This window comes from Gymnoscopelus microlampas, assembly GCF_963454915.1.
Source record: "Gymnoscopelus microlampas genome assembly, chromosome: 1".
NCBI lineage: Eukaryota > Metazoa > Chordata > Actinopteri > Myctophiformes > Myctophidae > Gymnoscopelus > Gymnoscopelus microlampas.
The window spans coordinates 64,165,171-64,187,554 of record NC_139962.1 but is presented as its reverse complement, the minus strand read 5'-3'; the positions used below and the strand labels follow the sequence as shown (position 1 = coordinate 64,187,554).

Sequence of the window (22,384 nt, the reverse complement as noted above, 5' to 3'; positions counted from 1 at the left end):
AAAACCCCCAGCCAACGCAGGCACACTTAAATTTTCGTAGGAAATTTCTTTCTAGTATAATTTGGTGTGTTGAAGGCTTTCTGCTTCTGCAGACTTTTTCTCAACATCTGGACAATGCAATGTACGACATAATAAATGCAGATAAAATGCAGATAAAAATATTAATGATGACCCTAATTCGAGATCATTAAGCCACATTCACAAATCTTTAAGCCTTGAACTTTGTCGGTTTATTTCATTTAACATGTCTTTTATATAGGGTCTCCCAAAACAACTCTCGGGAAATGACTGTGGCGTCTTCATGCTAATGGTGAGTGAAAATGTTTGCAGAAGGGGGAAAATATGAATTGGCATTGGGCCCATATGTAAAAGAGTCTGTCTAAATGTCGGTGCTCTCTGACACAGCTTTAATTTGTTCACATTGCCCCAGCCATTTATTAACATTTTGTTGTAATAATGCCCACCCCCAGTCTATTCTGAGTGCTGAATTTAAAAAATGAATTGCACCAACACAAGTTTACTATATTTGCAGTATGCCTGGTATGTTGTGATGGAGGCTCCATTTGACTTCACAATTGTAAGTACAATTTAGGCATTTATTATCATTGTATATGGGATTATATTATTATTATTAAGTACATATAATAATCAATGATATGCTTAAAATAGTGCTATTATATTTTGGGAACACCTCTCTGCGGTCCCAAAGTGTTTCCCTACACTTTTCCTCCCTCTTTTCTGAGAAGTCAGAATATGACATTGTGATTTGATGTAAACGTGGAGGTCTGTTAGGCAAATGGTGAGTTGGGTCTCCTAACAAACTGATCTGTTGATGCATTGTACTCTTCTTTTCTTCAGCATGACATGCCGTGTTTGAGGAGGTGGTGGTGCACACTGTTGCTGGAGAATCTTCAGGTTGAAGGGTACGAGTGTTAAATAATCAAATGATTTAAAGCAATAATTATCTGTGGCAGCAATGTAATTTTTATTTTACTATAGCCACGTAGATTTGCCCACTTCACAGTGGAGGGCCAACAGATGGGCAGACAGATTGCCAGCGGAAATGTACCGTTACTCCCCAGGATCCCCAGGAAGAGAAGGTCTGATGCTGTCGCCACGGTAAGAAATAAACATTTTACAGAGCAAAGAAAGTTGTGTTGTCTACGAAGCCATTAGGTAATATGTATCTCACGTCCTTGACCTAAAGGAGACCGTCCCGTTGAAGACCTGTAAGGTGGAGGAGCCAGTGGATTCAGATCCGGATTCTGATTGGGATTCAGAGAGACTCAATCTGGAGGGAATGGCCATTGGATTTGGCATGTTGCAGGCAAGTAGCTATATTTTTCTGTGAAGCACATCTAAGCAATTCTCTTGCAGTTGCAGAATCTGATATTTAGACTATAACTACATACAATACAGTATTATCTACAGGACACAAATGTGACGATGGTTATAGAATGAAATATCCTTACTGTCCTTGTTACAAGGTTATTACAACAAGATTTAATTTGTAATTACTCATTGTATGTTCACAGCTGCCAAGCAAAGTGCTAAGGAAGATCTTCGTCTTTGTGGTGCTTGACGATGGCTACGCTGCAGTACGCACCCTTGCTCTGACTTGCAGACGTTTCTGGGAGGTGCTGAGAAGGAAAACGTTTTTGAACGAAGCACACTTTGCCTGGCTTGACAGTAAGTGTTTCACATTCTGCCTTGTATAAGGACAGGTCCAACAAAGCTTTTTGCAAGCAACTCTATTGGAGTGTATACCCACACATGCCAATTCAAGAGATATTTTATTGACGAGATAACATTTCGGTTGTGAGACCTTCCTCTGGCTTAATTTACAGCAGGCTGACACTGACTCACTGAACACATTTTGAAAGGTGTAGACAGCCAACCAGGTGTAGATTGACCTTCAAGGTTCAATACACTAGCGTCTCTGAACATCCTAATGAATCATATAAAGTAAATGACAATAATTCAGAGAAGAGAATATAAATACAAATATCATAATGTACTACTCCCAATGTCTGGTTGGAGTGTTTGGAGGTACTGGTCAACAAGGCAACGTCCTGCTTCCTCCTGTATTATGTGCAATTTCCAAATGGGTGGTACAAAGGACTGTTGACTGATTTGAGTTGCTTTCAAACTTGTAACACTGGACGATTGATTTCTGGCTGTTCTACAGAAGACTTCATTGTGCCTTTTGTGTACTCTGTGTTGAGAACATCTTTGCCGGATCTGGTACGAGGTCCAATCCATGGCGCCCACTTGTGAAACGAAGGTGAAACTTTGCACGGATTGTCACGGTTACCTTCAGAATGGGAAAAAAAACAATCATAAATATGAATTCATTACCTAAACACAATTTAGAGCTGCAATTACGATTTATTAACAGACACAATCACCCATCGTTTATTACAGGTGAATTTAACACTTTGGCTTTATCCATTCGGTAATATTTGACTCTGTTTAATTTGTGAAATGTTGAGTACAATTTAAAATAAGTTTGTTTCCCCCATTTAGGCTTTTCAGTTTCAAACTTGATAAAACATTACGGATTGGACCAGAACTGGCCATAGTCTTTGACGGTCATTAAGTGAGTGCCCATTAGCTGGATACATGTACGCTAGATGTACAGTAACATAGGCCAAGACAGATCAGGGGGGTCTTAGGAAAACATTTGTGCTGGATACTCCCTTAATAGATACATTAATACGTATATCTTACTTTTCAGAAACCCTCTGCAGACAATTTCTTGGTCAACCGATTGCCAGAATTCGTCAATGTCGACATGCCCGTCAAACTCTGGTGGGGGGGCCTCGATTTCACTCACTGCAAGACATTTTGCTCAAAATCAGTATTTGGTGATATTTGTCTGTTAAAAGGAAAGACAGAACAGTACTTACCTGGCATAGAAAACACTCCTTTCTTGTGCAAGTCCATTATGACTACTGGCGGATGGACACCACAGTGCACACATGAGAAGTTATAATCGTGTTCCGTCATTGCCTCAAAGTGGAGATATCCATGAACAATTGAGTCATGGTTTGGATAAGTTTCTTTGTTTGTCAGTTCCAGGATATCCAAGGCCCTTCCCACTGCAGTGTGATTCTGAAATAGAATTTGAAATTAGATTACAATGCAATACATGTTTTACATTTGAGTTACAAACCTAAGGTTTTTTTTTTAATCCGGTAGCTCCCGGCATCAAAGGTGTAACGTATAGGTTACACCATGTGTAAATGGGTTAGATGAATATCCACTTAGAAGCCTTCAGTCTCATTAAAACTGCCCGAGTTATTTGCTGTAATTGGACTAAAATAGCCAATCCACAAGCTCACAGCACCATAGACGTGCTGAGAGCTTGTAGATAGTAATTTCTGGCTAATGTTCCCCAGAATATGGATGCTGGGTTCAAATGGTTAAAGCTGCATTAAAGCATACAGTAAGTGTTGATCACCTGGACAGACTGTCGCAAGAAAAGGCAAAGATGCAGTGACAAGACAGTGTGGTCATCAAAGTTGTGCAGCCCCTCTGTCCACTCTTGATACCGATAGAATTGTCCACAAATCCCACATCTTTTGCAGTACGTGGACACGTTTGAGAAAATACATATACACAACTACACATTATTGATGTGATTGATAGAAATATGTGTGTGTAAGATAGTCGGTGTGTGATAAATCATAAACAAAAGCAAGGGCTCGCAACTCACTTTGTAATGCTCCAGGTAAATTCAGTCACAATCACAGCAGGCAGGACATACATTTCAACCCATATCGGTCTGTCCCATACTTGAGAAAGAGCGATACGGGTCAAAACGTAAGTCCTGCCTGCTGTGATTGTGAATGAATTTACCTGGAGCATTACAAAGTGAGTTGCGAGCCCTTGCTTTTGTTTATGATCTGTTTAACAGTTTGGCTCATCTTATTCTGAAAGTGTGTGATAAATTGACATACAGCACATGAATAGCGAATAACCTTTAAGTACTCAAACTAAACATACCCTTTAGTATTCCAGCAAATGTTATGATGTTGGCTTTCTTTGTTATCAACATAGGATCTGAAAGGGCAATGTCTCCTGTGCACACAGTGCAAAAGTTCTCAAAGGGTATGAGGCGCTTTGGCAGCATCTCTACGTTCTTGGAACACTGTACTTTCTGGGGTGAACATACATCCTGTGGCAGAACAGCTGGTATTTTCTTATTGTTCAACAAGTAATGGACAAGCGAGGTTAAAGCAGCTCCCTCAGGTGGTTAGAGATTGTCCTCAGTACTGTGACCATGAGGATCCGATTGAGTGAAGGTGTCAAATAAATCACTGTCTGAACTTCTGACCTTTATAAACAGTTCAGGTCTGGTTTGGTTTAAGTGCCATTTTGCAATGGACTTGTGAGGACATGCCTTTTGGGGTCACTGACACTTCCAAGTATTTGATTTTATGTCATAACAGACCGGCACTCTCCCTAAACGAGAATAATATGAGGTACGTGATCCCAGTACTGACACATACACTCTAGATGCTCCACTGCAAAATGTGACCTCTTCACTCAATGGGCTGTTATCCAACACTGCTTTCTCCTTTCTGACAAGACACATTTTTTTGGTGTTGTCGGAAATCCACTTCTTTGCAACCATATCAGACAAAACTTCTTCCTTCAATTGGACATCTGGCTTTGATGAAGTAGGACAGTATGTTAGAGATCTGACATGGACACACTGAAAACCTAATAAGCCACTTCTTCTCGAAAATTCTGATGCCTGCTGGCAACTAAGTAGCTCACACTCAACTTGGTGGTTGTTTCCCCATGTGAATTTCTTCACATGTATGGGGTTTCTCACACCAGAAAAAGTTCTTGCAACAGCAAAAATTACCTTTTTTATGTCCAAGCATTGGGATGGAAGGTGATGTGTAGCAGTGATCTCGACAACCGATGATGAGTGACGTCTCTCAATGTGGGTCTTGAGGTTTTTCTTCAATAAAGAAAGATTGCAGTGAGGGCATGTTGTTTTGGGCGTAGACTGGACCACTGTGGAGACATTAAACACTGCAGGGCTGGCAGGTGCAGGGGCTCTGGGTGCAGTGAACTCTGCAGGGGTGACAGTGTGGAGAACTTAGATGGGACACGGCATTTCACATGATAGCAGTGTGACACTTTCCACCATGTCTAAGTTGTGTTTTGGGGGAACCAGATTAGTCAGTCATTCTGATGATGTGCAGCACATAAATATGAAGTGATTTACCTGCAGAGGCTACAGAGGAGGCAGAAGATGCTGTGGAGGCCACGGAGGAGACAGTACACAACGCAGGGCTGGCAGGTGCAGGGGCTCTGGGTGCAGTGAACGCTACAGGGGTGACAGTGTGGAGAACTTAGATGGGGCACGGCATTTCACATGATAGCAGTGTGACACTTTCCACCATGTCTAAGTTGAGTTTTGGGGGAACCAGATTAGTCAATCATTCTGATGATGTGCAGCACGTAAATATGAAGTGATTTACCTGCAGAGGCTACAGAGGAGGCAGAAGATGCTGTGGAGGCCACGGAGGAGACAGTACACAACGCAGGGCTGGCAGATGCAGGGGCTCTGGGTGCAGTGAACGCTACAGGGGTGACAGTGTGGAGAACTTAGATGGGACACGGCATTTCACATGATAGCAGTGTGACACTTTCCACCATGTCTAAGTTGTGTTTTGGGGGAACCAGATTGGTCAGTCATTCTGATGTTGTGCAGCACATAAATATGAAGTGATTTACCTGCAGAGGCTGGGGCTAAAGAGGATGCAGGAGGCATGGCGGAGGATGCTACCCCTGCACAGTTCTGAACATGCTTTAAAATGACTTGCTGTGTTTTGCTGTGTCCAGAGAAGCATCAGTGGAAATGAGAACTTTTGATGCACAGTCCATGACACCTGTACATAGTGTAATCTACAAAGAAAAATGCATTTTACAAATAACTTAACATTGTTAAGGCACTAAAAATGTTAACAGTATTCAAATTAGAATAAGTTAGTATTTAATATTACAATTGAGAGCTGCAACATTTATTTACATGAATAAATACCTCCATGTTTAAGAGCAGTCAGCCGGTGGGACTGAAGATGCGCAACAATGTTGCCATATTGTCCAACCTTGTTGCAAAGTCTGCATTTATAATTATTGGGGCCCTCAGGAATCGGTGGAATATAGGCATGATCTCCCTTCACAACAGTTGGGTGAATCTGAAAGCAAATGATTTTCTTCTTTTAAACTTATTTGCACTTTCAACAGTAAACATTCATATCACATAAATGACAGGAATAATCTTAAATTAGATTTATTCTAATTATAATATGCTTATATAATTTAAGTGGGAACACATAATTCGTATAATATTGCTAGTGTTTTGGCTCATTGATATTAGGTAGTTTATTATGTTATTCTTTAACCTGTCTTTTATAGTGTTAGGTGAGCTATTACATGTGTTGGATGACTAGACAGTGACTCTTCATTTAGCACACTTCTGATGATGCTCTAATTATATATTATCATTTTTAAGAGCCTGTTCAGGAACTACAGATGTAAATTAGCGTATGGCCAACTCTGGCCCATTTACATGGATGTTAAAACTGACATGTTGATATAGTGAGCATTGTCCCTGTCAAATAAATAATGTTACATATAGAAGACAGATCTGCAGCTGACATTTAAGGCTCAATAATCTGTCTCTCATGGTCATTACTATAGTTAAACTTTTAACAGTTACAACCTTAATTAGTACCACACATTGTATCACTCAATTCAACCACCAACTAGGCTTCGTTGTCTATCCATATCAGTATTTGATTACATTACAATAAGTAGGGCAGAGTACGTGTTTGTTTTGTTTTTGAAGTGCTACCAGGTTAGCATCTAAGCCCCGGTTAGTGGTTACCATCTAAGCATCTACGATAAACTAAGCCGGTCATTAATTAGATTATCAATTTAGGTAACACAAATCGGTATTGCTACCGACCATAATAATTTATTGACCGGTCTAAGCGTAGCGTTATTATAATACAGCTGTAAAGTGTATAGTAGGCCTGCATCATGCTAATCCTGCATCATGCTAATCTCCAGTTATATTAAAGTTAACACCACAAACAGAGTCAAACTATGATTTACTTTATTAACGCTTAACAAGGTTGGACAGTAGATTATTTACTTTAGTAACGAGACAAGTGCATTATTAAAAAATACATTTTTAATCAATACAAAAATGTAATGTATAAACCTACCACCCCTTCCTGAACGTAGTCCGCCATCTTGAAATGACGTCTGCAATGGCGTCTTGCAGTTTTGTGTAGTTTTCGGCCATCTAACGATTCTATTGGATAATAATGAGGAATACGAAACGCCCCCCTACAATGGGAAACGCCCCAATAGGATACGCCCCTAGTCTGCAGTCTGCAGACAGACCCTTCTCCCCCGCCCCGGTTCAAAACTGATAAGCTCCGCCTTGAGCAGCTGCGTGACGTAACTGTAGGTCTGGTCAGGTTCTCAACCTGTGGGTCGGGACCCCCAGGGGGATCCCCACATGATTGGGGGGATCTGTAGGTGGCAATGACAGTGAAGTGACAATTTAAGTAACCCTTTTAATACCTAAAAAAAAAAGAATTACTGCATCAAAAGTAATCAACAAACTATACTAAAAAAATGGACAAACGTTGGCCAAATTGTCAAATAATATAAGAAAGAGGCAAAAATAGCCCATCGACTCAAGGCGTTGTGAGCTTGTAGATCGGCTATTTTCAAAATATTGATCTGTGGAACGGAGTCAAACTAAATGCCTCAACTCCTACATTACAAGTGCATATCAGGGTTGGGGGTCCCTAGTTCAAATATGATTATTTTGGGGGGTCGTGGCCTGAAAAGGTTGAGAACCAGTGAAGTAACAGGATAGGTGGGCACTCGGACATCCACTTGAAGTTTGCTGGAATGTGTCACCAAACTATTCCTGGTTGTCACGTAGTCTAATTCCTATGAGCCACTATAAATAGAGTCACTAACTATAAATAATATGGATGCACCTGGGATGTAATACTGATAATTGTGACCAAATCATATTAATACAAATAAATCTCGAATCAATCTCATCCAATGAGAAAAACACTTTGAGTTGTTCTGCTGAACTTGATGCTACATCTTCTCTCCTCCTTCTGTCTGTGTGTAAAGAGGTTTCCCCTGAACATGAGGAGAGGAGCCCCAGTCTGGTCCAGGAGGAACCACAACCTCCACAGATTAAAGAGGAACAGGAAGAGGAGGCTGATGTGTCAACATTAACACTACTACACAGGAAGACGAGCTGTGACACTCTCTCAGGTAAAAAATATAATTTTACTTTATCTGTTTTAATCTAGCAAGATTCTGTTAGGTCAGATGGTCAGATGGGTGTGTGTTCAGAAACAAGGTCAAGTTCAAGTTTCAAGGTGTTTGTCACATACTCAATACAGCGTTGTTTTAAACACTTAATATCTATACTTCATTGACCGGGGTCCCCCAGGGGTCTTTCATTTCTTTAATATGTTTTTCCCTCTACACAAAACCGCTTGTAGATCTGTATTTCCACCAAATGTTTTTCTATTATGAGATGTCCAGAATAGGGACGCTAAGTTTCATTTGGTTAAGGTGTTTATCACAGGGTTGGTTTACTTTAAACAGGGTTGCCATTCTTGTTAGCCAGAAATGGGTTTCATTACTTATAGAGGAGGTGAAGTGCATTTCTTTCTTTAAAATTATTTATCGTGAAAATAAAAGTGGTATTTTAGTTAAACCACTATTTTCCACTAGAAAAAGCAAACATCCCCACAACCTGTTTCCTTGAGAGAGATTTCCACCTCCACATTAAGACAGAATCTGCCAAAATGTCTTCCTCATGCATTTTACGGGACCGTACCTATGTTCCCCAGGTTCTATGTTCCCCAGGTTCTATGTTCCCCGCAAAAAAGGTTCTATGTTCCCCACTTACCAAAAAAGGTTCTATGTTCCCCATTAACAAAAAAAAAGGTTCTATGTTCCCCGCTCATCCAAAAATGTTTCCAATTATTAATAACATCTCTGAACACACAACTGAACATAATGGGGATAAATTACTATCAGAAACTTGCCCGCCTTTGCCCCCCTTTCCCCTGGCGGCCATCTTGGTGATATAGAGCACCTTGTAGCAACTCATAATGTAATAACGGCGTAATAACAGTTCATAATATAATAAACTAAATGTCATAAAAGCTCATAATATAATAAAATCATGAGCGGTAGCGCAATAATGGGTTTTTGCATAATATAATAACGTAATAATTTGTTACATTAAGATTTTTTTTCAAATAATTTTTTTGGCTTTATCTGCCTTTTATTAGATAGTATGTAGTCTGAGAGGAAATGGGGATCGGGATCGGGAGTCGAACCCGCGACACGCTGTGCCCGGACCGCCACGCCAGCTGTCCGGGCCATAACTGCTCAAATTGTTGAGAAAAGTGTTACATCTTATAATCAGTATCAGTATCATGGTCAGTGTCATGGTCAGCATCATGCTCAGTTTCATGGCAAGTGTCAGTATCATGTTAGTATCATGTCAATATCATGTCAGTATCATGTTAGTATCATGGTCAGTATCATGGTCAGTATCATGTCAGTATCATGTTAGTATCATGGTCAGTATCATGGTCAGTAACATGTCAGTAACATGGTCAGTAACATCTCAGTGTCATGGTCAGTATCATGGTCAGTAACATGTCAGTAACCAGGCACTATAATAAGGTTAAAAATTATGTTTATATTCAACCACAACACTTTTTATCTACCCTACCCTCAGGGAATTTCCTGTGTAAAGGTTGTATTAATTGTAATGCCATGATAACTCTTTTACTCACCCTTAAACAATTTAAGTCAAAGGGAGAATTACATGTAAGACAAAATATGTAGTTTTTTTAAAGTGCCCTTGTGGTTTTTGCTATTTGGGAAAGACCAAAAGAGAATTGAAAACCAGAATTACGGAGCACAAGAGTAATATTAGAAATAAAGATGAGAAGTATCCAGTTGCCAGGCACTATGATAAGGTTAAACATGACATATGTACACGGGAGGTGATGATCGACAGACCGAATTGCTCAGTAGCACCCCTCTGCCCAAAAGGACGTTTTGGTATTGCAGCTGAAAAAGCTTGGAATGACAGACAGTCAGATTGTGAGAAAAAATATCTGGATGTTTTTTTAGGCTTACAACCTGTTTAATACGTATTAGGGGGCAATATTTATATATAATATATATTTTTTACATTCATGGTGTAGCCCCTTTAAGCTTGTATAATTGTCTCCGCCAGGCCGAAAGGTATGGCGAGAGAGTATGTTTTACCCCCTGACCGTCCGTCCGTCCGTGTGTGTGTCCTGTCCGTGTGTTACCAGCTAATCTCCGGCACCATTGGCCCGCTCGCTGCGAAACTGCGCACACACACTCCCTCGATACCAATTCAGAACCTCTGCCCCAAATTGTTCACATGGGCCTGTTATAGCGCCACCAGGAGGCTGATTTGTGCAAAACCCATTTTTTTACATTACTCCTACAGATTTTATCCAAACGTCATGCAAATCGGTACACAGTGTCTCTATAGTCATGTGATCAACCCGGATCTGTCCGATTTCCCATATTCCATCCTGATTGGCTAAGGTTGGCTTCCAAAGTTTGCAGGATTGGTCCGTTTTGAACAAAATGCCTCGAATAATGAACGCAGCTTGCAATTTCCGTGAAATTTCACACGCACATTCCCACTAGGAAGAAATGCCGAGGAAGAAATGCCACCCTTTTCACATTGGCCTGTTATAGCGCCACCAGCAGGTCTAATTCAGCAAAACACATTTTTGGAACAAAATGCCTCAAATCATGAATGCAGTGTCCGATTGAAAGGCCTAAGAAGAAATGGCACCCTTTTCACATTGGCCTATTATACCGCCACCAGGAGGCCACAATAACGTACCTGACCTGGCGGAGACCTGTGCTCTGAGGAGCACCTTTTTATATGCTTTATAAAATTAAGCACTTTGAAACTGAAGATGATGGCCAATGTTGATGATAGTAAAAATGATAGTAATATCGTATCGATATCGTGAGCCCAATATCGTGTATCGTATCATATGTATCGTGAAATTAATGTTGTGACACCCCTAAATAGATTTTGAGTCATTTCAAAGAAGTTTTCAAAACATGATGTTTTGACACTTTAAAAACTGAAAAATTACAAATAACTAATGGGTATAAATACATGTATTTAAACCTTTTTAAATGTCTCACCATTTCCTGCATTTTTGGGTGAGCGGGGAACATAGAACCTTTTTTTGGTTAAGTGGGGAACATAGAACCTTTTTTTGGATGAGTGGGGAACATAGAACCCTTTTTTGGTTGAGTGGGGAACATAGAACCCGGGGAACATAGAACCTTTTTTGGGGGAAGTGGGGAACATAGAACCTTGGGAACATAGAACCTGGGGAACATAGGGATGACCCCCATTTGACAACACTTTTATCCTACTTGAAACACATTTTAATTGGACAGGTGAGGATTTTACCACAGCAGGCTGTACTAATACCAGGCCAAAGACCTGCTGTTTAGTGCCAGCTGTACCAGTATCACTGCTGTGTGACAATCTTTCAAACCAATGAGCTGTGCCCCCAATAAAATAACTGTGGGGGTGCAACAGTTATCAAACTAATCAAATTAATGTATTATTTTAAAGAATCATCAATTTTGGGAGGACATTTTGAAATGTCCTTTATTTAAAATACTGTAGCCCAACAGGGCTGCAACAGTTAACAACTGAGAACCTGGCATCCCTATTTTCTTACTTTCAAAAATAACCAAAAGAGCAGATCTACAAGCTCACATCGTGACATGTTGTGAGCTTGTAGATTTGCTATGTTTGTTATTTTTGGACGACACCGTTATACGACAAGGTATGAAGCAGGGCTTTAGTGCTTAATGAGATTAATACATTTTGTCAACTATAAAATAAATCAATTAGAATGTTTTCGCGTTGATTTGTCGATATACTGGCCCTCATTTATCAATGGAGCGTAAAAAAAACGGCTTATTTTTTGCCTTAAATTCGCCCGTAAGCCAACGTCCAAGTGGCATTGAGACTCGGACTGCAGCCAGTCCCGTGCCGCCACATTAATGAGAGATAGCCTGAGAGGCACTCATAAATCTGAACGTGTATGGAGTGACTGATGAATGAATGCATAAACATTAATGGATGAACAGGTTTATATCCTCAAGCCAGGTTGTACATAACTCCATAGGACACGCTATACTGTATATAGTTTTGGGAGACATCACTGACACTGTCCATGAAAGGATTACAGCGGCGCGGCCGCGCCAGTCCCGACTCCCGACAATGCTCTCTGTATGGGCTGTATGTATAATGATAAATAAATACAAATATTTAACCTTTACATTAATTGTTAATCAACACAGCCACCAAAGGGGTTCAATGTATGCTTTGGGGGCAAAATAATTCATGATACTTTATTATCTACTCTGTATGTGTACAGCAACCACTCTGATGCTGCTCTCTGGCCGCTCTCTCTCCCCCTCACTGTCAGCTTGTTGTGTGTATTTAGAAGACAATAGATGGCAGATATCCATCCACTGTGGATGAGTACCTAACACCTTGTACTGAAGACCACTAGGCCTCCAATTACACCATTATACACGAGGAACAATGTGTTCTCCCGCCTCTATCAAAATGGTTAATTGTATTAACCATACTCTTATCTCAAATGGTTAATTTTATTAACCATACTCTTATTACACTGAAGTCCAGTGCTTGAGCAGAGGAGATTTTATTTAATTCATTTATGTTTTTCAATTACGTGTGTGAAATTGGACTGATCATGAGCGAGAAAGGGAAGCCAGTGACAGAGTTGTTACAGAATACTACAACAGTATTCAGGCTTTCAAATGAAATTAGCTCTGTTTCCCGGGGCAACCCACATCATTTCCCCTCTTTACAGTATGTGTGTGTTGCTCATGGGAATAATTACAACATGGAGAAATTAAAAAAATATATATATATCACATCTGAAACATGAGTTTCAGAATCTGCATTCACCTTGACGTGTATATGATTAATTAATTGTACAATTGTGCTATAACTAGCCTATTAACAACAGCGTGTAATGACAAGCTGTCGGAGAACTCTGCCGATGCAACAAAAGGAAACACAGTATGGAAAATGTGAAAGTTCCTTTTCCATTCAATGGTTTACTCTGATTTTATCTTTTGTCTAGACGTCCTGCACCTCCCTGTGTGTAAAGAGAAGGTTTCCGTTGAGCAGCAGGAGAGGAATCCTAGTCTGATCCAGGAGGAACCAGAGGCTCTGCAGATTAAAGAGGAACAGCAGGAGCTACTTCAAAGACCAGAGGAGGCTGCTGGGTCTACGTTGACATTACTAGCAGTGAAACATGAAGATGATGATGTAAACAGAGAAACAGAGCCTCTAGCCAGCACCTCAACTGAACACATGAAAACACAAGCTGATGTAGAGAACTGTGGGACATCACAACTAACTAGTGAAGGCCAGCTCCTCTCTTCACACTGTTCTGAGTGGGAGGAGACCAGGGAAGATCAGTCAGCTGTAAACACACTGAAATCACACAAGACAAGAAATTTGAAAGGAAAAAGACTGCCTTTCAACAGCAAGCTGTCCCATGACCTGAAATCATCCAAACAAAATCCATCCATGAGGAGTCACACAGGGAAGAAAAGCTATAATTGTACAGAGTGTGGCACAGGCTTTGGTCAAATGACGCATTTAAAACGACACATGAGGGTACACACTGGGGAAAACCCATTTACTTGTACAGTTTGTGCCAAAGGCTTTGCTCGAGAGGATGAGCTGAAGACTCACATGAGGACCCACACTGGGGAAAAGCCCTTTACTTGTACTGTTTGTGCCAAAGGCTTTGGTGTTATGAGCAATCTGAAGAAACACATGAGAACTCATACTGGGGAAAAGCCCTTCACTTGTCCAGTTTGTTTCAAAGGCTTTGCTCAAATGAAAGCTCAGAAGAGACACATGAGATCTCATACAGGGGAAAAGCCCTTTACTTGTACAGTTTGTGCCAAAAGCTTTACTGAAATGGGTATTCTGAAGACTCAGATGAGGACCCACATAGGGGAAAAGCCCTTTCCTTCTACACTTTGTTCCAAAGGCTTTACTCAAACATGTGAACTGAAGAAGCACATGAGATCTCATACAGGGGAAAAGCCCTTCACTTGTACAGTTTGTGCCAAAGGCTTTGCTCAAATGGGAGATCTAAAGAAACACATGAGAACTCATACAGGGGAAAAGCCCTTCACTTGTACAGTTTGTGAACAAAGATTCCGTCTAAATCAACATCTGAAGAGGCACATGAGGACTCATACAGGTAAAACAACAACAACGCTATTTGTAGTTTATAGTAAATATATTGCTTTGGTCAAAATGCACCTTTTAAGAAACATGTTTATTCATAACGGAGAGAAATCTGTTAGTTGAACTAAAATGCTTGTTTTCAAATGCGGAATCTGAGCTGACACATGATATATGAATACTGAACAAACTTATTGTCGCTGTTGGGCAGAAACCTTGTATGTCCAAAACCGTTACTTTCAGGAAATGGAAAAACTAAACTGCATTCCAATAGATCCATGTCATATACTATAATCTCCAAATAATGTGTATTTCCATGTTAATAACATTATTATAACTATTGTTATAGATGTTGTAGAAATTTTATTATATATTATAATATTACAAATAGAATAATTATTTTGTGTTCCAGCAGATGACAAGAAGTAGCGACAGTCCTCCTCTGATGGCGACCCTGTTAAAAAGAAGAGCCGAACTACCACCTCTGACCTGCAGGGGGTCCCCAGTGATAGCAAGGGGACAAAATAAGTCTTTTTCTTCTTCTTCCGTTTTTTATGTATTTCTGAATTTAAGTATAAGTACTAAAGATGAAAGAAAGAGTAAAACAGTAATAGAGATTATCAGGCCTTACTTAAAAGAGTTATGATGTCAAGCATTGATTTGTTTCTGGACATTTTAGTCTTATTCTTTTTAGCATGAATCTATCCATTACTAATGGATGATAATTTTATGGTGGTGTTTATAGTAATCAATCATAAATATACCACTATTGAAGAATAGGCTCAAAGGCTCATGTTTGCTTAATTGCATTGGATTGTGTATAATGTTCTGTACAGAGGATCATTCATTGCTGGGAGTGAAGGGTGACAACAAGTCCAAGAATAAGGGGGCAGGCTGGCCCAAAGGCTCCAAAAGTAAAGACAAAGACTTATGGTACATCTAAAAATCACTTATAAAATGTGTTGATAGGTGTTGTATAATAACTACATACCATGGCTATGAGTGAAGTCTAATGTCTTTATACAGTTATATGTCACTCAGATAAAAAGTTAGATTCAAGAGATTCAACATCCATGATTCAAGATTGTTTTATTGTTAAATGTACAGTACTGTATATTAATGTTACATATCATTAATGCACATTATACAAGTTTAAGACAATGGAATTCTTTGGTTTTTGCTACTTGACATTGCAGCAGCAAGCAAAAAACAAAAACAAACTAGAAAAAGTGCTCCTCGGAGCACAAGTCTCCGCCAGCAGACTTGTGTTGGGAATGTTGGGAATGTTCTAATTCTTATGTTCTAATTCTTACAAAAAATAGAACATGTTACTGTGTCATAGTAACATGACACAAGTGTCCTATCCGTCTGTATAACTGTCCTATCCGTCCTGTCTGTATAAGTGTCCTATCCGTCCAGTCTGTATCCGTCCTGTCTATGTAAGTGTCCTATCTGTCCTGTCTGTGTAAGTGTCCTATCCAATTGTTACAGTATCCGCCATTTCTCAGCCATTTCGTGATTATTCCTGTCTTACCTCACTTTGAAAGAGGCTAAGACTCTTTCAAAGTGAACACATGTATTTATAGGCCGATATACGTCACTAGCCAATCAGATCACACTATTTCACCGTATTGTCACGTGAGGCTTGACCAATGTTAGCTTGACATGTGGAAAGTGAAAACAATGTCTTCTGGCGGAGACAACTAGAAAATGTGCTCCTCGGAGCATAGGTCTCCGCCAGTACTGTTCCTGATTAATCCTGTCTTACCTCACTTCAAAAGATATAAATGATCTTTTGAAGTGACACACCTATTTATAGGTCTCTATTTCATCATGCATCTCGCTAGCCAATCAAAGCACACCCTTTCAACATATTGTCACGTGTCACGTGAAGCTTGACCAATGTTAGCTTGGTGGACACACGGAAGGACGAGAACGAAAACATAGTCTCCTGGCGGAGACAATAATTGAAAGTCATCACAGTGATGGAAGTGATTCACTTAAAAAAAAAACATTAAGTGTTTTTTTTAAAGTGCATAGTCCTATTTATAGGGCTATGCACATGTGTCATGTGTTTCTAGCCAATCACAGTCCTGAATAGAGTCATGGTGGCCAATCACGGTGCAGGGTTAGGGGGGGTACAATGGTGGCCAATCACAGTGCAGGGTTGGGGGGGGGGTGCAATTGGGTCGATGTCCAAACCTCACATATAGGGGCGGTTGCACCGCCCAAAAATAATAAATTGAGATTGAAACTAAACAAGTGCTCCCCTCCCTCTGGTCCATCTAATCTAGCACTAACTGCCTCAAATCATTAATCGACATATTATTGGTTCTTATTTTGAAATCCGCCCTGTTTTAGAGGAAGTCTGATTCCTGTTGAAGCCAAGCCATCACGACACTGCTGGTCAATGTTAACAAACGCACATGCATTATTGATGGAGTAAATGCGAGATTTATGTTATGAAAACCACCTTTTTGTGACTTGTACAATGTACAAACTTTGGAGCTTTCTCTTCGAACCTCTCAGCAATTTGGTGAGTCATTAATTATGTCATTAATAATGTCAATTATGCCATGGTAAAAAGAAGACGTTTTATTTTTTTTAGAAAAAGTTTACTCAGGTACACGTTAACATTTTGTCTTTTTCTCCAGTAACTACTGGATATGCACAACATAGCTCTTTACAGTAGCGTTGCACTCCGAACTGTAGCAACTTTACTACACACAGGCTGTGTGAAAAAGAAAGCAGTCAGTGTGGTGTTGTGTGTAGCCATGCACGGCCGCGGAACACTGAAGGAACAGATCGATAGACAGACACTAAGAAGAACGACAACTTTAGCTGCTGTTCGTGGTTGTAAATACAAATAATAACATTCCCTCCCAATCCACACAGATTGTGCACTAAATCAGAACTGAAATGCTTGCTGCTGTAGCCTTCTATATTTGCATTAAAGGACTCTTTATATATAAAACGAATCGTAGAATATTTGACCATCAGGCATCAGGTCAAAATTTGCACCTGATTCCGATGCTATCAATGCATTGAATGGGAGATTATCACTTTTTATCAGACCATTGAATGGGCGAAGTAGGCGACCTACTTACCTACCCGCGATTTATCAGACCATTCATTGGGTGTTATCAAGACATACTGACCTACCAACGGAGATGACTTAAATAGTTCAGTTTTGGTTTTGGTTTTGGTTGTTTTGGTTTCGGACCATGACGGAGGCGCGCAGTCTCAGGCGAGCTGGAGCCCTGCGAAGAACCACCGAGGGAGCTAAAGCGACGAGTTGCCGTCCTGAGCGGTGCGACGCTTGCCTGAGCCTACTCAGCGCCGTTGGAGTTATGTACCGATAGGCACAGAATCGTAAATATTGTTGTGGGGACTGCTCCGCCTCCAAAGTAGGTCAGTAGCTCCTGATTACGCCCAATGAATGGTCTGACAAATCGCGGGTAGGTCTGTGTATCGCCTACTCCTCACCTACTCGCCCCATTCAATGGTGTTACGGCCCCTTTAACCTTGTCTCGTTTGCACAAGGGACCACAACATAATACAAGGAAACAGTCAGGTTTTTATCACACTTTGGTGGAAGTTTATTGTACCATACGGCATACAACAGCAAATGTGTAGTATCTTATACACCAAGAAATACAATGTTGGGTAAGCCTAGGAAGACTCATCACTGGAAACAAAACCTAACTAAATTCCTAACAAAGTAAAGTGATGGGCTGGCCAAACTCAAAAAGTGGGGAGTCTGGTGAGCCAAACACTATGTGCTCGTCGTCTCACCAGACTCCCGTAAACTACCAAAACAAAATAACAAACTAAACTAATCAATAACGAAATCTCATACCAAACAATACTTACGGCCAGCCCATCGAAACTGAAATAAAGAACATACAAAACTCAGGGGAACAAAGTAACTGTTGTGCTCTGCTGGGGTGCTGGGGGAAGATCATGAGAGCTGGCCACAGCTCATTTTATAGCCTGGACCCTAATTCCTCATGAAGGACAGCTGGGACAGGGGCGGAGCAGCCAGCTCAATCACAGATGAGTGACAGCCACAGACCACAGCAGCAATACAGAGACACTGAAAGAACAAACAACCATTAGTGACCCAATAATAATATGAGCTAAACTGAGGTGTTTTAACTGTGCAAGCACATAACAAATGGTCTGATAAAACGTGATAATCTCCCATTCAATGCATTGATAGCATTCGAAGCCGGTGCAATTTGTGTCAGATCCTGTGTCTAGATGAGACATTTGACACAAACTGTCTCAATAGAAGAGCAGGGAGACAATACAACCACCCCGGTTGTATAAGTTATATTGTATTACAGTTGTATTAGTTATAATGTATTATTAACATACTCTACCATACAGATTGGACAAAAGTTACATAGTGCCGATATCGCAATATAATATTGATAATTCCCACTGGGTAATATGCTCATTTATTGTCATTTATTCTGTCTGTCTGTCTGTCTGTCTGTCTGTCTCTCTCTCTCTCTCTCTCTCTCTCGCTCTCGCTCTCGCTCTCGCTCTCTCGCTCTCGCTCTCTCTCTCACATTCAGATTCACATGAAGACAGTGCCTCCAGTCATGTATCACTACAAGGACTCTTTCGAGACCTTTACACTGGGGAAGTGTCAATAAATAATCGTTCTGTTCATCAATAATGATTTCGATGCCCTAAATGTAGTTCTCAAAAGAAAGCTATTGTCATAAACTGACCAGAACCCTAAGAGTTGTACAATAGTGAAACTACTGTTTATAATGAGTATCTATAAATGGACTCATTTGGAATTTAATTCCATCTTATACTGTTTACCAGCATGTGTAAAGATTACAATTTCCTTTCTTCCCCTTGCATTATAATGTAAGGGCATTTTTGAGTCGACACAGTCACGACTTTTTTCTGTTCTGGCCCCACAGTGGTGGAATGAACTTCCCACTGATGTCAGGACAGCAGAGTCACTGCCCATCTTTTGCCGCAGGCTGAAAACCCACCTCTTTGTCTGGCTTACTTGTTGTTAACTAGTTGTACGAACTCTTGTTTTATTGTTGTACTGTTTTATTGGATCTTGTTTAGTCGATACACTTTTTGTATTAGCTTGTGCTCATTTGATTTTGCTATTTTGTCTCATCTGTTTAAGAAAGTAGGTAGCTGATATATAGCACTTTTACCTTAGCGCTAGGTATACTCTTGGTTGCTTGTTTTTGCAGGAAATGCACTTAAAGGGGAAATCCACCCATTTTCAATATTTAACTATGTCATTAATATAGCATAAAGGAGTTGTGTGGAAATAAGAAAAAAGTTCCCCACTTTTCTTTTTGCCTTGAACTGGAGGATTGATTGTGAGTTTAACATTGCAAATTACAACGTGATGACTCATCATGTTGTAATTTGCAATGTTAAACCCACAATCAATCCTCCAGTTCAAGGCAACACAGAAAGGGGGGAACTTTTTTCTTATTTCCACACAACTCCTTTATGCTATATTAATGACATAGTTAAATATTGAAAATGGGTGGATTTCCCCTTTAAGACTTCTGGTGATTAGTAGTTTTGTTCCCTACCTATGTTGAATGCACTTATTGTAAGTCGTTTTGGATAAAAGCGTCTGCTAAATGACTAATGTAATGTAATGTAATGAGTTGCTATTGTTTACTTTGAGGTTCTGGATAGATGTTACATTGCTGTACCACCAGAGCTAATACGGTGTCTATGCCAATAAAGCATTTTCTGCATTTTTATTGTCATTTCTAAGCATATACTGTATAGTCAGTGAACATACAGAAACAACTTAAGTGTTCATGGTGTGATAAGGTGATGATCATTTAACTGTCACACAGAATACTTTGCCACTAGGAAGGTATTCATCCAAAACAATACTATAAGAATAGTTCTCTAAATGACTATGAATATGTGCATATTTCCTGTATATAAAGACAGGAAGCTGTCTATCGTCACTGTCAGGCAGAAAACGTGTATGTCCAAAACTGACACTTTTCAGGAAATGGAAAAAGAACATGTTGTTATTTGGTCACAAGCTCTTGACAATACTTTTCATTGTTCATTATGTATAAAACCCACAGACCAAATGGTATCAAATGCCTCCCTGCTTGGCACTCAGCATCAAGGGTTGGATTAGGGGTAAGTCCCTGTGACATACTAGACTCATGTTCAGTGGATGTACTTGTACATCATGGCTGGGGAACATGTCCTGTATAAACATCAAGCTGCCTCACACTACAGAAACAGGAGATAGGCTCCTAACCTATGGGCCACATGGCTCAGGAACCGTTGGTTCCCAAGGCTACTCTCTTACTTGCAGACAGACTTACTAACTAACCACTGTCAACAGGGTGTCCCTCTTTTAGGAATGACATATGTGAATCTTATGTTTTTCAAAAAATAGCAGCCCACAACATGTTACATTGCAATGCCTTGTGAGCTTGTAGATCTGCTATATTCAGCACTATTGTGTGAGCATGACACTGACATAGAACCAAGTATAAATTCATCTAACAAAACAAAACCTTTAAAAGGTTCAATATAGGCATAGATGTTTTATGTCCGACAGTGACAATATTATCATTCAGTGTAATCTAGCATGACAGTGACAAGTTCTAAATACCAAAGGTATATTTTTCTGTGAGTCAACCAACGGTTAGTTGATGTGTGATTGGTTGACTTGACCAGCTGTCCAGTGGTGTGACTGGTTCAGAGGTGCTCTTGTGAAAACTCACTATTGGGTTTGCTTGGGGTGCTCCTTCCATTCCGACATCTTAGACATTTTAGATTATTTTAATCTAAAAAGGGTTGGGTATAGGATGGTGAATCACTAGATGGACAATTTCTGTGACAATGTACGTCATTCTCTGTATGAGAAGGACGTGATTCTATTATTATTTTTACTTTTCTGTGTTTTGATTATGTTTTTGTCTCCGCCAGGCCGAAAGGCATGGCCGAGACTATGTTTTGCACCCTGTCCGTCCGTCCGTCCGTCCGTCCTTCTGTGAGCAGCTAATCTCCGGCACTGTTGGCCCGGTCGCTGCGAAACTGCACACACACTCCCTGGATGCCAAAACCAAACCTCTGCCCTGAACTTTTCAGATTGGCCTGTTATAGCGCCACCAGAGGCCGATTTGTGCAAAACATTTTTTTTTTGTATTACTCCCACAGATTCTGTCCAAGAATCACGCAAATCGGTATACAGTGTCTCTATAGTCATGTGATCAAGACAGATGTGTCCGATATTTCATACAAATCTTAAAATCAGATAAAGAGAATCAAATAAATGAATGAGACAAACATATCATATACTTGGTGGTTTATTTATCGAGGGAAAGTATCCAATATTACATATCTGTGACTGTGAGTGTCAAAAGTATGTGAAGCTTTGCTTTCAGTATGTGGTGTGAGCCCTTGTGCATCAATAAGTGCAACTAAAGGTTTGTGGTAAGTGTTGATCAGTGGTGCACATGGAGTTCATTCCTCCATACAGAACATCTTCAACTCTGGGATGTTGGTCGCTTTCCTCACATGAGCTGTCACTTCAGGTGCTTCCACAACATTTATGTTGGGTTAAGGTCAGGACTTTGACTTGGACGTTCCAAAACAACACTGTCTCCTCTTCTTTTGACCCCCCCCCCCCCTTGAGGTGTGTGGGTCAAGAAAGCACCTTTAGACATTTTATCTTACAAGATTTTCAGTCTATATAATGCCAATGGCAGGCTGAGCCTCGGGCCAATTGACGAGTGCACTCGTCAATGGCAGTCAATGAGCTAAAGAGGGCCTCTGCCAAGCCAGAGTCTGAGAATGTAGATGGACCTTGTTTGTTGATGATGACATTGGACTCGGACGCATCTGTTGAACAACTGAGTCTGGGGACGAATTGATGAGCCTCGCCTCCATCCTGGGACTCAACTGTCGGCGTGTGTGGGGGACTGG

At 40.3% G+C, this 22,384-nt stretch overlaps 1 protein-coding gene and 1 long non-coding RNA gene across 3 annotated transcripts; both read left to right on the top strand.

Moving 5' to 3' along the window:
• Positions 1-6,068: 6,068 nt before the first annotated feature.
• LOC311046529 (uncharacterized protein) lies at positions 6,069-14,243 on the top strand (the record flags this gene model as incomplete). The annotated part of the gene is made up of 4 exons (XM_084058898.1): positions 6,069-6,089; positions 8,196-8,340; positions 13,296-13,837; positions 14,220-14,243. The coding sequence occupies 4 exons, from the start codon at positions 6,069-6,071 to the stop codon at positions 14,241-14,243; spliced, it is 732 nt and encodes a 243-aa protein (XP_083915024.1).
• Positions 14,244-14,267: 24 nt separating this feature from the next.
• LOC311042306 lies at positions 14,268-15,503 on the top strand. 2 transcript variants are annotated; one of them, XR_014600489.1, is made up of 3 exons: positions 14,268-14,435; positions 14,835-14,930; positions 15,256-15,503. It is a non-coding gene; the product is annotated as an uncharacterized lncRNA (long non-coding RNA). The 2 variants fall into 2 exon arrangements; XR_014600490.1 differs by having other exon boundaries at positions 14,832-14,930.
• The last annotated feature ends 6,881 nt before the right edge of the window (positions 15,504-22,384 follow it).